Raw genomic sequence first — 16,182 nt, forward strand, 5'->3', positions numbered from 1 at the left:
CACATTACCTTATGCTTATGCATGCTTTGAATTTTCGGTACTACAAAATGGGTAGCTTTACTTTGTTGGAGCGGCGGAGATAAGTACTTGTGATTTTTTTTTAAAATCATAATGGAAACAAAATGTTTTTTTATTGGATGATAAAAGTTTGGTAGAAACTAACACTTACAATAAACCTCAACTCGAGAACATTCTTAAATTAGACAAGTAAATGGCTTCTTAGGCTAAATGGCAATAGTTAGGTGATTATTCTTTAAAATAATTATCATTCATTGAGTTACGGTCCGAAAATTCAAGCTGACATAATTTCCTTAATCGTGGACCCATAGGGACTGGAAAAATGGTTTCCATCCTACAACTTTCATATGATCTTTCATAAATACTTTCAGGTTGCTCCAAAACATGTAACAGTACCATTTTATTAGAATATCAAATAAATTTATATCGTCAGTTCATATAACGTAAACATCAAATAAGATTTGGGAAATGACATGGGAATTGGGTGGGAGGCATAGGAATCAGTTCAGCAGAAGTGTTACTAAATTACTTGGGCATTCGCTGTTCATATTCCCATGGTATATGACATACTTTAAAAAGAGGGTCTTTTCACTAATGCTAGCTGCATTTTCTGGTTTCTACAATAACTTCATTTTGGGTGGTAATTGGGCAGATTGGGTCATAATGAGTTAAAGACAACAATCGGGTTAACATCCAACCCCAATTAGCTTGGGTTAAAAGGGTTGGGTACCAATGTCCATGCTTGCAAGATAGCTCCTATGTGTGGGACATACTGGCAAAAGTGGGAGCTTTGAGCCATGGAAGGATAAGTATCAACATACTTTTACCTTGTCTCCAATGTCTATATTTTTCTTCGCTCTCGCTTATCTCTTCATTGTCACACTGAAGCACAAGTTAACATATCATGTGTAGAATAGTGATCTACTCATTGTCACACTGAAGCACAAGTTAACATATCATGAACACAGCTCTGAATGTGAAAAAGCCATTATAAAATATTGGTTGCATATCTCACATAGAAGATTTAGAATTGATCCAGAAGTGTCTCAGACCAAGGTAGATCACCTCTTCAAATGATAGATACTTCTATGTAATTGTATCAACAATATGCACGTATAACCAAGCTACCAACGACCCAATTTTATTAAATTAAAAAGACAAAAATATAAACATGAAAACATCTTAGGCTTAATCACAATTCACAATTTTCACAAATTAAGGCAGTGTCTCTCCTGATATGTTCATAAAATTAACAATTTGTAATCCAAACCCACTTCTCAAACTCATCTAATTTGTAAGCTTCAAATGATAGCCACCAAGACCACAGTCAAGCAGTAAAACTGTGGAACTACTAATCCACATCCTGCACCAAAAGTAGTTACTTACAGGTCCAACCACTATAACCATCCAAAATCAACATTAATTGGAATTAATGGGATCATTGGGGGAAAAGAAGGGAAAATATGAAGGTATTCCTGCCACCACACTAAAATTTTCCACTCTAAATAACAGGTAGGTGAAGTTCAAATGATAAAAGGATAACCAGGTTGTAATTAAATTGAAACCAACATTTTTAAATCTTTCATAACTTTTAATTTCCTGTTTCTAAGTGCAAATCACTCAACTGAACTTGTAGTCATCTATTTGTTTCATAGTCAATATAGTATTTATATTTAGGGCAATCTACATCTTCAGTCCACCCACTCTAAAGCATATCTGACAAGAGTAGTAAATGAGGTGGCAGACCTATCCCCACTCAACAAATGGGAGAGGTGGATAACCACCCTCAGGCGGAGGCCTTAGAGAGGGAGGCAGATTGCTCAGTGATGCTCCGGCCTTTTCTCTGAACACATCACCTGCTACAACCACACATCACAACTAGATTTAGAAGAAAAACTACCAAGAGCATCAGCAGATTAACTGGGGAATTGGAAAAACACAACACCTGACATTTTAAGTGAAAATAGGAAGAAAATACATGCAAAAGCAATGCTTGCCTGGAAAAGAGGCTGAACCAAAAGGTTGACTACTTGAATGGAAACCCTCTCTACTATTTTCCCCTGAGAATTGGATAAACAAAAGGAAATCAAAAGTTTGCATGCACTGTGTTCCTCCACAGCTATTCAAATTCATAGTTTGCATTCACTGTGTTCTTCCACAGCTATTCAAATTCATAGGATATGATTGACAATCAAGTATACTCCCAATTCAAGTGTATATCCATTTCAAGAATTAATACTGTACAACTTAAAAAAACTAATCAGGTCACTCAAATCTTTTAGAATAACTACTAGGAATGAAAACTTAAAACTACAGGACAAAGAACTTCAAAAGAGTTGGTACATAAATTTCGAGATCTTGAATGAAGAACTTGTAGCATAACAAGATAAGTTCGTTGGCAAAATGTACACAATACTATTAACAATGTTTTTTTTAAAAAAAATAGCACAGGATACCGCTTGCACAAGTTAATTCTGCACATTGCCAAATCCAAGAAATTCAAAAGATTGATTCCCCAGTTCTTCTTAAAGCTCTGACTTCCCAAAAGTTAGATTACTTTCCTAAGATATACCTTTGAGATTTTAATAACATCTGACAAAAACCAGGAGATCTTTTGGATGAGTGACAAGGACAACCATTTCATGAAGCAGCAAACAACAGAAATTATCATGGTTGTTAATATAAGAAACAAAAATACTTTTTGAGGGCAGTAAGTTTAAATAGTTATCGTGGTGGTTAATATAGTTCAAGATTTAAGACATTAGTTGGTTGACAGTAAAATCTTGAATATGAATATACTCAAAACATGCGAGAAAGATACCTGGAGGGAGTCCCGTTTGGTTCACAGTTTGAGGGTTTTGCTTGGGATGATAATATTTGCAGGAGTCCCCATACTGGCAATACCCCTTTGATACATGTAAAAGATATGATCAACAACATTATCCAATAAAGGGTGTAAAACACATAGTATTTATTTAGAGTTTAGACTTCACCATCCCCAATCCACTGTTGTTGCTCCTTCAACATTTTGTTTGTCTTGGGCAATACTTCAGGTGGATGAAGTAAAGCAACATTCACTTATGTTCATAACTTAGTGAATAGAAGTACTATCAGTAATGTTTATCACTTATCAGCATATTACTAAACTTTTTCAACCATAATGATGTGAATCTGCTAAAATAACAAATTAAGCTAAGCTAGCAGATTATGAAATTCACCTACGACAATTCATACCATGCTCATCAAGTTGGAGACATACAACTTAGCCGTATTCTGAGAAGATTATAGCCTATAGGCCTTACAAAACCTTATAAATTAAAGTAAAAGGCCTAGAAACCTCAAATTCTACTTCAAAGTATCTTAGATTGCAACAGTCTCTCTTTTTTTTTTTTGAATGGTAATTATGAAATGCATCAATTGAACTCAAAAGATGATGAATCTTCTGAATAAAAGATACAGATGATTCATATAACCAACTCGAACCAGTCTAATATTGATTGATGAAATGCGAAAATCTGACTCATCTATCACTTTTGTTTCTTCTTCCATCAGTTGCAATAAAATGGACAACCCAAAAATGTAATACAACTTCTGACTCCGTGTCTCAAAATATTGCATACTAAAATACGAAGATAAGAGCAGTACCGTTCGAACAAAGTGATTGCAGACTCCTTTACCGAACGAGTCCGGATCGTTAAATAATTGGGGATCTGTTCTCCCAGAAAAATCGTTCATCAACACTTGGAAATTAATTTACTAAGAAGAAGAAAAAGGAGAAACTTACTGCGCAAGGAGTCGTACCAAAGAGCCTTGGCTCTTTGATGTTGAACACCTTGAAGATGACGCCTCCGAGCAGCTGCGGTATCCTGGAATTCCTTATCGCAGTAATCGCAGTAGTATTTACCCAACGGCATTTTTTACTAAAACTAAAATCCCAATGCCTAATGGCTTTTTATATGTTTGCCTGTACAAGTTTCCAGATCTCGTTTAGGCTCCGGTTTACACTGTTTTTTTTTAATCTCAAACTAAATTGGTGAACATGTGACTAAATTAGAAAGTTTTAAAAGTAACATGTAGCATAATCTCATCACGTCAATTGGCCAGCTAAATCTGGTATATGGTTTTTTCTTTTCAAAATTCTACTCTTTATCAAAAGTTTGAGAAAGAGGGAATTAAGAAGTCTCGTCAATTTATCATGTCCATTGCAAAAAATAATGTTGTAACAATGCTTGTATTCTTCCTTGTTGCTAGCAAAAAATATTTGGCCCCATTTTGCTTGACCTCATTATAATGAGATTATTCTTGGCGGTCCAATTCATACCTGAAAGAATTTATAGGGATGAACCAACTGTACGATTCTTGCACTGAAATGCACATTCTTCTCCACATCTGCTATTTTCCCTTTTTACTGCTACAACTAATAGGCACCACGCAGTTCATTCATCGGTTCACTCGCCATATACTAGTGTGGGACAATGATTTATGTTTTCGTAGGATTCGGAAGCCATTTGTAAGGTAACCATAAAACCATGTATTCTACAAGTAACGGAAACACTAGCGATAACAACATACCATGTAAATGTATTAAGATTAGATAGCCAGCTCGCTGTTCTGAAAATTCTCACTGGAGACAGCACAACCCAAAGGACAGCAGTAAATCGTTTAAATACCAAGAGTCTTAGGAGCCATATCAACAGTCACCCTATCATTAATTTGCAATCCCATAATAATAACGTTCACTCAAATTGTTAATTCTCAACCACATAATGTTACAAGCATAGGATATATCGGAACAGGGTAAAAAGGAACACAGGTTGAACATCGGGTATTTGTTAAAGATCAATTCCCTACATCTGCTTTTACAAAACAAGATATAATAATAATAATACAAAGGGACAACAGAGACATGGTAAGATAAGGGAAAGAAGGAACAAATTGATACAGAGAAGAAACACAGCTTCAAAGGGTACACTTAAATTATTTCTATCACAAGGCAGGAACTCATAACCCAAGGGAAGGGCACTGTTTTCTGGCGTGCTCTGGAACCAACTTCAGTAATATCTCTGCATGCACATTCTTCAACTCTGGTGACAAGAAACCCAGATTCAATAGATTCACTTGCAACTTACGGAAAGAAGCTAATCTGAAACAAGTCTAGTCAACAACATACCATGAGCCTTGAAGTTAAACAAGGGAGGAAGAAAGCGTCCATTAGGCAAGCGTGTATTGGGATCACGAAGCTCGTCAAAAAATGGGTGAACCAAGGCATCCAACTGCATTCAAAATTAGTACACCTCTCAACTTAGAACTAGACTGAAATAATCACACCATTGACAAATCAAACTACAGCTGCATTGCTCTTCAAGAAATTCGGCGAAGCCCAAGACAAGGAAAAGAAAGACTGGCATGCAATGTTGAGTCAAAATTTAGATACTCTTTTACAAAATAATGGGTTCGTGTTCAACTATAAAAAGAACATCAAAATATGTCAAACACTGAACAGAGATACAGAAATGTGATCCCTGTATATTCTGTGATATACATAGGCGAAAGAGATTAGCTCGAATAAACAAATTCGGCATACTTACAGCAGCACAGCGCAAGTTAGGAGAGTACTGAAGCAGTCTTGAGACCAGATCAACTGCTTCTGGAGGCATGCGCTTATGAAATATCTGAAAATCAACATTAGAAATGACTTGTTGCGTTGTGTATACTAGCCAGTTCTATGAAGGGGTTGGTTACAATAAGTTGCATTTCAAGTACCTTGTGCCATGGATGAGCTTTAATTTGAGGAAATTTGAACTCATTATAGTTGGGATTCATACATTTAATTTCTTCCCTTGTAGGAGTGCCTAAAACCTGCAAAATGTAGTAGGAGATATAGTTTGGGCAAAAAAAAGTAGATGTGGGCCAAACTCAAAACAAATTAAGTAACATGGCCAATCAGCAAAAGGTTGAGAATCTTCTTAGCCATATTTATCTATGACAATAATTGAGATGTTAATAGTACAGAAAGCTGTCTTATTACTAAAACAATAATTTTACTTTTATTTCTTTATCAAAAAACAGTGAACTCGTCTTAGTTACAGAATCTTCGAATCTGAAACTGTTACACAAGCAGAAAAAGGAAACGTATTACGCCAGCGCAAATTCCTTAACATTCAAACAAAGCTCCTTCAATTAATTATAATCTAGAATCTAAACAGTAGGATAAACTGAACTTAGCACAGAATCAAGTACACCTAAATTTACGGAACCGACCAGAGTAGAGGACAAAATCATTGGGCATTTACAGACTATCCAGGTCAGAATCACCTGTTACTAGAATCACATTATTCTGGTCAGAAGACCAGACTCCAAAGTTTTGGTGGGATGCCTCATGTAAAACTATAATTGGTCAGAAAAAGCCTATCTCACCATCTCTGAGTTCTATTTGATCAACAAATCATAAGCTTGGTTTATATGGAAGTTTGGAAGAGGTGGATCTCAGTTAATATCAAAACTTGGTCACAACAGCAGCAAAGCAATACACAAACTGAAAGCCAAGTTAATTCCTCCAATTTCCTTTTAATTTTCCCTATTACATCATCTTGAAAAATCTCATTGCTAAAAAATGCATAACATGATTAAAATGATAGGAATGTGCTAATACAGACACTAAAAAGAGCTATTATCTCCCCATAAGATACATTTGCAGAAAAAAAAATCTGAGAAAGCAGAGATCACACAAGGGTTGACCCAGAACATTGCAAGTCAAGCAGTAAATAAATCCAAAATAGAAAGGCAGGAAAGAAGGCCTATAAAAATTACAATTGGATGCAATAAATGAAAAGAAGGAAATAAACAAAAAACGACAATGATGAAAGAAAATCACGAACAGCAGAGGAAGGGGACAAAGGTCGAAATAAAGTTGGCAAGGAACTGCAGACAAGAAAGTCAAATAGACAAGATTACCTTAATGATCTCAACAAGCTGATCAACTCCACTTTCACCTGGAAATAATGGCTGAAAATGGAAGAAAGCAATCAATGAGATATTGTCAATGTAATATGGAATACTGTCCACGAATACACTAATATTAAGAGAAAGTAACAACCTACCTGACCAAGAAGTAGCTCAGCTAGGACACAGCCAGCAGACCAAACATCTATAGCAGTAGTGTACTCTGTTGCACCAAATATGAGCTCAGGTGCTCGATAATACCTAGAACAGATGTAAGAAATATTTGGTTCTCCTTTAACCTGTCAAAAATTGGAGCAGATTATCCAATCAGAAAGAATGTTAACACATATGTAAGGAAGGACAAGAGGCTAAAAATGTTAACACATATGTTAGGAAGGACAAGAGGCTAAGAAAAAATGTGAACACACCAGAACTTTGGCACTCCCAAAATCGCATAATTTAACCTGGTGGGTATGTGGATTCACCTGCCAAAAAAGTACCATGCCATGGATTTTTAGTATCCAGAGAGAAATGAGAAATGCAAATGGAAAGAACAAGTAGTTCTTAATAGCACTTGCTAACATGTTCAACAGTCATAAGCCAGGAGAGTAGAGCAAAATAAATAGAACTGTTTCCTTCAAATTGGGAAGAAATTTGCATCACTATGCACACTAAAATTGCAAATACATTGGTTCTCCTTTTATATTTTGGGTCGCATCAAGTACTTCTTCTTTCATCCTTTCTAATATTCTTTAGGTTCCAGTCCCTTCAGGAGCCAATAAAGAGATAATATAAAGACAATTGCTAGCAAGTTAAAAAAATTGAAATATATCAATAAAGCAGAATAAATTGCCTGCTTAGGTTAAGGTCATAGCAAGTTCACCAACTATGTCAATATCAGTCTCTCATATAACTATCTTTGTACTAAAATCCATTACTCAATCGGAAGAAATGATGTCAACCGAGCGTGATGAAAGCTCACATCAGCGCAGCAAAACATATTTTCACAACAGAGCGTCCACAGACAAAATAAGACACAGAAAAGTGAGTTCATGGTGGATGCGAAGTTACATTCCCATCTCTCCTTACATGCAGTACATCAATCTAGTTACATCCTTCTATTTCTCTGAGGAGATCAGTAGCTTAACGCATTTCCAAAATGCATGATTGATAACATTATAAGAAGAGTAATGAGCACATGAGGAAAGAATTTTTTCTCTCAATGAAGGAATCAACCATATTGCATTATTCTACTCCATACATCAAATCATTGACAAACTTAAAACATATCTTCGGTACATTTTTCCATACATTTGGAGCAGATGTTCACATCATATCTATTATAATGAAAATAAAGCAAAACAGTTACCGGCAAAGCGGCAACAACAAAAAGCTGAAAGGAAATAAACAGCAAAGCAGTGGAGTAGATAACTATACCAAAAGATTCTGAGGTTTAATGTCCCTGTGGCACACTCCAATAGTGCGGTGTATGTAAGACAATGCCCTGAAAATCTGCCAGACAGAAACAGCATATTGTACTTTAGGCATGTTACACAATAGAACAACCTCAAGAAAATCATTAGCTATCGAAGTGCATTAAAAACAAGGTAATTGAAGTGAAACTAGTTTCTCATAATAAAAACCAGTCTGGCGGACTTTCCAAGGTTGGCCCATCGTAAGAACAAACAAAAGAACTAGAAAAATACTGGAACAATTTTAGCAACAATCTCTTGTCCAACATCTCACATATATGAAATATAGGAAAACAATCACTTGTACAACAGGATTTGCAGAGGTCTCACACATTGGGAGTTCTTAACAAAGAGGAACTATATAAATGACAACTCACTTTAAAAAAGTGTATTCTACCTGATATGTATAAAGCTTCACAAGTATCAACGGCATCCTTTGATTCAGCTTATTGTAGTGTTTGATAACACGGTGAACGGTTTCAGGTACATACTCAAGAACCAAGTTAAGATACAGTTCATCCTTGTCAGTTGTGGAAAAGAAGCAGTGTTTGAGAGACACAACATTAGGGTGGTCAAGAAGGCGCATTGTCTGCAATTCTCGGTTCTTATATCTTTTATCTTGAAGAACCTTTTTAATAGCAACAGTTTCACCAGTCTCTAAGCATTTTGCCTGCGGAACCAAATAAGAAAATCATAAAATTATGCACATATAACTTCCTATGGGTGTATGAAGGGTATATTGATAAGCATAAATAGACAATGGCACCTGTAATGAACAAAATAAAATAATATACCTGAAACACCACCCCAAAGGATCCTTGTCCAACAACACGTTCAGCCATGTAACTAATAGTCTGCAATAAAAACCAAGTGAAATTGTGCAACAATTTGGCCAATAATAAGAACATATGTCTATTATATAATCATTTTACTTGTCTACCCTTAATCAACTGATGAAGAGAAAACTCTGGAACCATATCAAGAAACCAACAGAACAAAAAAGGAATTAAAATGGAAGAGAGTGACAGAGCACATTACCTGCTTTGGCTGGCCATTTCTACCACCAATAGTTGTCACTATTATGTGGCCTGTCTCAGTCCCATTACCGTCAACAATTGCTGCTTCCATTTCCTACAAATGAACAGTTTAAATCTGATGAACAAACTTGAAAAGGACAACGAAATCACCACAAAAAAGGAGGATCCAATAAAATAAGGACAAATAGCAAAAAGGCTATGCTCTTCAATATTCAGACCTTATCATCCCTGATTCTCATGTCATTCATCTCCTCAGGCAACCTATCTACCCCAGCATTATGGCCACTGGATTCTCTCAAACCCGATGTAGGTGCTAAGCCCACGGAAGCCATTTCCAAGAAAAGTCTGCTTACTAGTTATCACCACAAAAGGTCATTCACCTGACCAACATAAAAAAAAATGGGAACATCAGCATGATCACACACATCATATCATATCATAGTACTTACAGAAATAATTATGGGAAAAACATCCAATAAAAAGTTGGATTGAATGACATCCATATATCTCTAGTCATGACTGTACATTGAAACAACTCTAGACAAATGAAATTATGCACTCAAACACAAGATAACCCTGCTAACTTAATGTGTTTCCAATTGATTGTCCAGGAAAGTTCTTTAAAAAGTTTAGCTGATTGTCCAGATTGGAAATCTTCCGAATCTAGCTTTTTAGTTAAGCTAATTGCAATTTATCTCGCCTCATTCCCCATCGTTCCATCGTAAAGTAGGGAATTTAAAATTCAAGATCAAGAACAAGCTTGCCTACTTTTCTCATACACGCAGCAGCTCGTCGCGCAACAGAAAAGAATGTTGAAATATCAGCACAAGATTAAATCAAATCTCATGAGACGAAAAAAAGTAGTTTCAACCAAAGAAACATTTATTTTACAGCACAAACAGTTGATACATATGCGACCTCAGCTCATACAATTGTCCCAACACAATAAAAAATACAACCGCAGAGATAACTCCGATTTGAAAATAAGGCACCACACCAAAATCCAACAATTATTTCTCCAAAAACAACAAAGAAAATCCTAAGCATCCACATAAAAATAAACACAGATTTGAGAATTAATTAAGTCAAAATTATCTTCCCGTTCATGAAAAAAAATCGAAAAAGCAAGGGCAGCTGTGCAAATATTATCAGGTATTCAACAAATAAATAAATACAGAAAATAAAGAACAAGAAAATCACAGAATTTATAAAAATACCAATTCCAAAAAACGGCTTCAAAATAGGTAAATAAATAACACAACCAGTTTTAACAATTAATTTATAAAATCACAAAAACGAATTACCAAAATCTACAAGAAGATCTAAACGGATCCATAAGTAACCCGATCCATATGAATTTAAACGAAAAAGTAGAACACGGATCTACAACGCAGAATATCAGAGCTAAACTTTGCAAGAACAACAAGGATATACATATATATATATATATATATAAATGAAGAAAAATATGGATACCGAAAGAATCAAAATGTTGAGGAGACGGAGAAAAACACCGATCACCGGCGGTCCTCCGATAAAAATTGTGGCGGAGATGATACCATCACCATGAGAGAGAAAAAGAGATACAAAGAGAGAAAGAAGAACCTGATATTGATTGAGAGAGAGAAAGAGAGAGGGATGTACTTATATTTTGCTTTTTCTCTATTTATTTTGTCAATTCTATTAATTCTTTTACATTTTTGTTCACAAGTTTTTTGGGTTGGTAAATGCGCGAGTGTGATAGTCAAAGCACAACCAATTTTAAATACATTTTCATCGTCTAATCCCCTCACGAATTTTATTAGCCACAAGGTTAATTAAAAAAATAACATATTTTATTTAAAATAAAGACAAATAAATAAGTTCAAACAATTAATTTTACTTCATTGCGAAAAGTTTGACCTGATAAAGAATTATATTATCAGCATATATATATATATATATATATAACATATACCTTTGGGAATATCGACAAAATTTAAAGAAAAAAGATATTTGAAAATTTACTACTTATTTATTAAATTTCAAACAAAAATAAATTTTAGTGTGTCATAATTTAAAAACTTTAATAAAAATAGGGATAAATATATTAGTGACTTCAAAACAATATGGCACGTCCCACAAAAATTGTCACATGATTTGAACAGAGAGAGAAACTATTATTTTAAAATTAAAGTAGCTGTTTTTATTTTATAAAAAATGTCATTTTACTTGTATTTTGACTAGGATATTAAAGTTGGTATGATATACGAATTTCTAGACATTTCAGTTTGTATTTTTTTGTGGTCAATTTCTTTAAAATGTTACATCAAATATCATACGTAACGCATGATTTTTCTCCGATTTTGAATTATTCCGTATGGTAGAGAATGATTAAAAAAATTAATCTTTGAGGAGTAAAAGAATATTTGAATAAATACTAGTAATTTAATCAAATATTTTTATATTTTAATTTTTAGAAGAGTATTAGAGCAATTTATAAGTAAAGCCTTATAGTATAAAATATTAACTTTGACTCAATAAAGATAAAAAAATATTTTTAACAGACCTTGACAAAATAAATCACAAAAATAGATAGCAATAAAAGAAATATAAATAATAATAGCAAGAAAAAAATAACAACATAAAATCAGAACAAATTAAAATAGAAAATTTTAAGATAAAGACAAAGAAGAAAAATATTAGTACATTAAGAATGGGAAATAACATGTATAAACAACTCCAACCTTCCTATCAAGCATCATGACTTTAATGACGAAAAATTATATTTATCTTACAAAATTCTTTCATTTTAATATTTCTTCGCGCTATTTATATCTTACCACCCCCACCCTAAGGCCCTAATTGTCAAGCTTTCACACTTCATAACTGTAGTATTTCTACATCTCATATTTTACTTGTCTGAAACATCTTAATTCCACATGTTATTATCTAAGGCGGCACTTTATAACTCCATTTTTAATCTCTTATTTCCTTGACATCCACACATTCACCTCAAACACGTTTATCCTTATCATTTTCAACTTTTGAATATGAAAATTTTTGAATGGCCAACATTTCGCTCACAAAGCAAGATCACTCTATAAAAATTATTCTCAAAATAGATTGCTTGCATTTATCATATATAATTTTAGATTATTGAAATTTTTACTTCATCTATCCTGCTTCAATACAATGAGTGACGTCTCTATTAATTTTCATAATATTTTTAATACATACCCTAATTATTATTTTTTTCGATTTGAATATTAAGGATATTGCAAATTATGCATACCCCTAATTATGACCGTTCGAAGCCATTTTTAGAAGAAAAGGGAATTCATTGAGTGTTCATTTATTTTTAATTTAAAGAAAAGAAAGGCGCAATGATTTGAGCGACAGTGTCCTTAGCAGCTTTGGACAACACCTTAGTTGTTATGGAAGCGCACCTCATGCTTAAGGGAAAAGGCCAACACGAAGGAGACATCTCTTGTATGCACTATGAACTAGTATTTAATTACTAATTTTATGGAGATGACTATCGATATAGATATAATTTATATTTTATTTGTATTTATATTTTTTAATTTTAAATATTTATAAATAGATATTTAGTATGTAAAAAATTGAACAACCAGACACACACATTCTATAGTGGTATTTACATGGCAATTTACGTCTTATATGGTATTCAATGTGCATTATGCTATGTTCGGAGCTATGTGTCTACTTATTCAATTTTGTACAAATTTAAGTGTCTATTACTACATACTCAAAGTCAAAATGTATAAATATGAAATGAGGTCAAATTAAATAATATATTTATGTATTATATTGCATTAATTAGGAGGCATATCGAGAATATTATTAGTAAAAATATATTCTCTTTAACATTTTAAACTTTTAGATAAAGTGATACATATTTCATTAATTTTAAAATCAAACCTAATATTTTTTATTTATTATTAAGATCTCATTTAAGAGAAGCACTTCGATTAAAAAATATATGATATCTATGGGGTTAACTACATACTTCCATCATGAAATTAGTTTGTCTTTTTTTTTTTTCAATTAAGCTAAACTTAACTCTTATTTGATCTTTTTATTTTTAATGGTCTAAAACTACTTCTTTTCTTTTTGCAATATGATTTACATGATATCATGTTCGAAAATTAATAATAGGGATTTAAGTGATTGGAACGAAAATATTTTGTTAACATGTGTCATATCATTAATAATATTTAGGACTCGTTGATTTCATAAAAGAAATATTTTCTCTAAAAAAATTATTTAAAAATTAGTGTTTGAAAAATATCAATTCAACTAAAAAATCACAAAATTTTCACAGGGATCCAATGATTTTATATATTTTAATTATCACACTACTTAGTTATCATAATTGAATTTATTTTCATTATATTTGGTTATGGATATGTTTGTTATTTTTCTTTCTACTTCAATATGTTAACTATTTTTTCTAAATCAAGTCTTTCGAAATTATCTTTATACCTCTTTATGTACAAATAAAACATTTTCTCTATCCGCTTTTATTTGTCATGCTTTTCGAAAGTCAATTTGACGAAAAAAAATTAAATGTTCAAAAACTATAGTAAAATATTATAAAACTGTAAATTTTTGCATATCAATAGAAATAAAAATATAATCGTAAAATATTAATCAAAATTCTTATAATTTGACTCTAAAAGAAGAAAACTATGACAATTAATTATAAACGGAGGAACCAATATATATGTACCCTCCTACTATCCTCCTACTCCACTAATGATTTTCACTCTTATGTTATTGTTAGTTCCAACGATTTTATACGGAATTATAGTTTGATTAACTTAATTATATCACTATCATTAACTTAGCATTCTCATTTATTGTGATGTGTTCATTGGATTAAGTAAAACTTTGGGGAAAGTCGCCACTTTTAATCACTTTGTTGACCTTTTAGTAATTGGTGAGAAAATAGGCTTCATTCATTTCCCAAGATCATCTATCTCTAAACTAAAATTAATTTTATTAATAATATTTTATTTTAGGAAAAATTAAATATCGAAGGATAGTGTATTTTCTTTTAAGTAAAACAGAATGTACTACTATTAAATTCCTTAATTTTTAAGGTATTAATTTGGTCGTACACACTAAATTTGAGAAGACTACCTAACTACTCACTTAAATAACAACTTCATTTATGAACAATAAATGAACGCGTATTAGTCTTTTTCTTTTTCTTCTGCACCAAAGACAAAAGATAGTGTTCAGTTGAATAATATTTTTCGAAAAATTTAATCAACTAAATATAAATATAAAAAATATTTTTATCTGATCGAACACATTTCCAACCAGTCAGCAGTCACCAAAGTATATATTTTTATTTCTTTTTCATTCCCTTGTTTTTTTAAAAATAATAATAACAATAATGTGCAAAATCGTTTAATTTAAAAGGTAGACGAAATTCACACGTAATTTATACAATAAATACCTATATGCAAACGTTGCTTAAATATCTTATCTCATCAAAACTATATAAATGTAAATAGTTTGAATAATGACATCGCCTTGTGTGTCTAATGGCGTTAAGTGTTTTTTCATGATGTTAATTTTACCAAGATTTTCACTGAATAAGAATTAACGGAAAAGGGTTTAAAAAAAGCATCAAATCACAGAAAATGAATAAAATATTATTTATTTATAATCTGATTCAAAAATATTTTTGTCATCAATATTTTAGTTCAATAATGTCTTTACCGTCAATATTTTGATCCAGAAATACCATACGATTAATAAATGGGTCAAAAATGCTTTTTTCCCTGAATAAATATATTTCTTTTTTTTAAAGACAACTTCTTCCAAATTAAAATATTATTAAACAATCATATTCTTGTTTTCTTTTTTTAAAATTCACTTTAATATATAAAAATGTAGACATCTCACTTTATCGATTTAAAATAAAATAACCTCATGTACCCTTTCAACGGATAACATACCTCATATCATATATAAGATCATAGTAAATCCATCATCAACTAATTTTACGTAACGATAAAAAATAATTATAATAAAATAAAATTCTTTTTATTTTTATATGAATTGAAATAGGATAAACGTTTCTAAGTTTATAAATAATCCTTAGAAAAAATGTGTTAAAAAATAAATAACAAATTTATTGGAAAGATGGGATTCTTTACTCATTAAATAACAATAAAGATATTTTTGATCAAAGTATTGACAACAAAGATTTTTTTATTCATATTTTTTATCCTTTTCCGAAGAATTAATGAGGTTCACATTTTATTGAGAAGTTTTGTCTCTTTAATCGTTTGTATCATAATTTGATTTTGTTAAAATTCACACAAATTAGGCAGAAACTACCACTCCCTTCGTCCGCAATTATTTGACAGATATGCTAAAAATAGATATTTAAGACTAATTGTCAATTTAAATAATCAAAAAATAATTAGTCATGTTTTTCCAAATTTGCTCTTAATTATAGTGTAATTCAATTCAAAAGTTAGATACACCAGTTAGATACAATTTTGATATTCTTGATATATTAGAGTTATATTAATCAAATTATACTTTGCTTGAAGTAACACTATTTACTATCAAAGCAAATATATTTGACCAATCCTAAAAAGATAAAACTTTGCGAAACCCTTTTGTTAAATTCCGCACTAAATCAAATTACAACAAAAAGAGTAAATAAATACTGACTAGTGAATAAT

At 32.0% G+C, this 16,182-nt stretch overlaps 2 protein-coding genes across 5 annotated transcripts; both read right to left on the reverse strand.

Moving 5' to 3' along the window:
* Positions 1-1,132: 1,132 nt before the first annotated feature.
* Positions 1,133-4,177, reverse strand: LOC101259582 (zinc finger CCCH domain-containing protein 3). Of its 2 annotated transcripts, none has more exons than XM_026032951.2 (6): positions 3,803-4,177; positions 3,664-3,728; positions 2,840-2,924; positions 2,016-2,078; positions 1,765-1,874; positions 1,133-1,381 (listed from the first exon to the last, which is right to left on the reverse strand). In XM_026032951.2, exons 1-5 carry the CDS (start codon positions 3,930-3,932, stop codon positions 1,765-1,767), a joined length of 453 nt encoding a protein of 150 aa, XP_025888736.1. In that variant the 5' UTR covers positions 3,933-4,177; the 3' UTR covers positions 1,133-1,381. The 2 variants fall into 2 exon arrangements, with proteins under 2 accessions (XP_025888736.1, XP_010313766.1); XM_010315464.4 differs by having other exon boundaries at positions 1,765-1,877.
* Positions 4,178-4,696: 519 nt separating this feature from the next.
* LOC101259887 (shaggy-related protein kinase NtK-1) lies at positions 4,697-11,202 on the reverse strand. Of its 3 annotated transcripts, none has more exons than XM_004230295.5 (13): positions 10,946-11,202; positions 9,688-9,849; positions 9,471-9,563; positions 9,227-9,286; positions 8,830-9,102; positions 8,398-8,472; positions 7,389-7,445; positions 7,119-7,259; positions 6,973-7,023; positions 5,782-5,877; positions 5,607-5,690; positions 5,189-5,291; positions 4,697-5,102 (listed from the first exon to the last, which is right to left on the reverse strand). In XM_004230295.5, the coding sequence occupies exons 2-13, from the start codon at positions 9,799-9,801 to the stop codon at positions 5,020-5,022; spliced, it is 1,230 nt and encodes a 409-aa protein (XP_004230343.1). In that variant the 5' UTR covers positions 9,802-9,849; positions 10,946-11,202; the 3' UTR covers positions 4,697-5,019. The 3 variants fall into 3 exon arrangements, with proteins under 3 accessions (XP_004230343.1, XP_025888734.1, XP_025888732.1); XM_026032949.2 differs by having other exon boundaries at positions 11,075-11,197; XM_026032947.2 differs by having other exon boundaries at positions 10,774-11,145.
* Between the last annotated feature and the right edge of the window lie 4,980 nt (positions 11,203-16,182).

This window comes from Solanum lycopersicum, chromosome 1 (assembly GCF_036512215.1).
Source record: "Solanum lycopersicum chromosome 1, SLM_r2.1".
NCBI lineage: Eukaryota > Viridiplantae > Streptophyta > Magnoliopsida > Solanales > Solanaceae > Solanum > Solanum lycopersicum.

Excerpts from the sequence above, each read along its gene's own strand:
- LOC101259582 (XM_010315464.4), bottom strand. The coding sequence starts at position 3,932 with ATGCCGTTGGGTAAATACTACTGCGATTACTGCGATAAGGAATTCCAG. Across the intron at positions 3,729-3,802 it reads TTGGTACGACTCCTTGCGCA|ATCCCCAATTATTTAACGAT; the intron begins GTAAGTTTCTCC and ends CTGGGAGAACAG. Across the intron at positions 2,079-2,839 it reads CCAAACGGGACTCCCTCCAG|GGGAAAATAGTAGAGAGGGT; the intron begins GTATCTTTCTCG and ends TCCAATTCTCAG.
- LOC101259887 (XM_004230295.5), bottom strand. The coding sequence starts at position 9,801 with ATGGCTTCCGTGGGCTTAGCACCTACATCGGGTTTGAGAGAATCCAGT. Across the intron at positions 9,103-9,226 it reads CCTTTGGGGTGGTGTTTCAG|GCAAAATGCTTAGAGACTGG; the intron begins GTATATTATTTT and ends TTGGTTCCGCAG. Across the intron at positions 5,691-5,781 it reads AAGCTCATCCATGGCACAAG|ATATTTCATAAGCGCATGCC; the intron begins GTACTTGAAATG and ends GTTGATTTTCAG.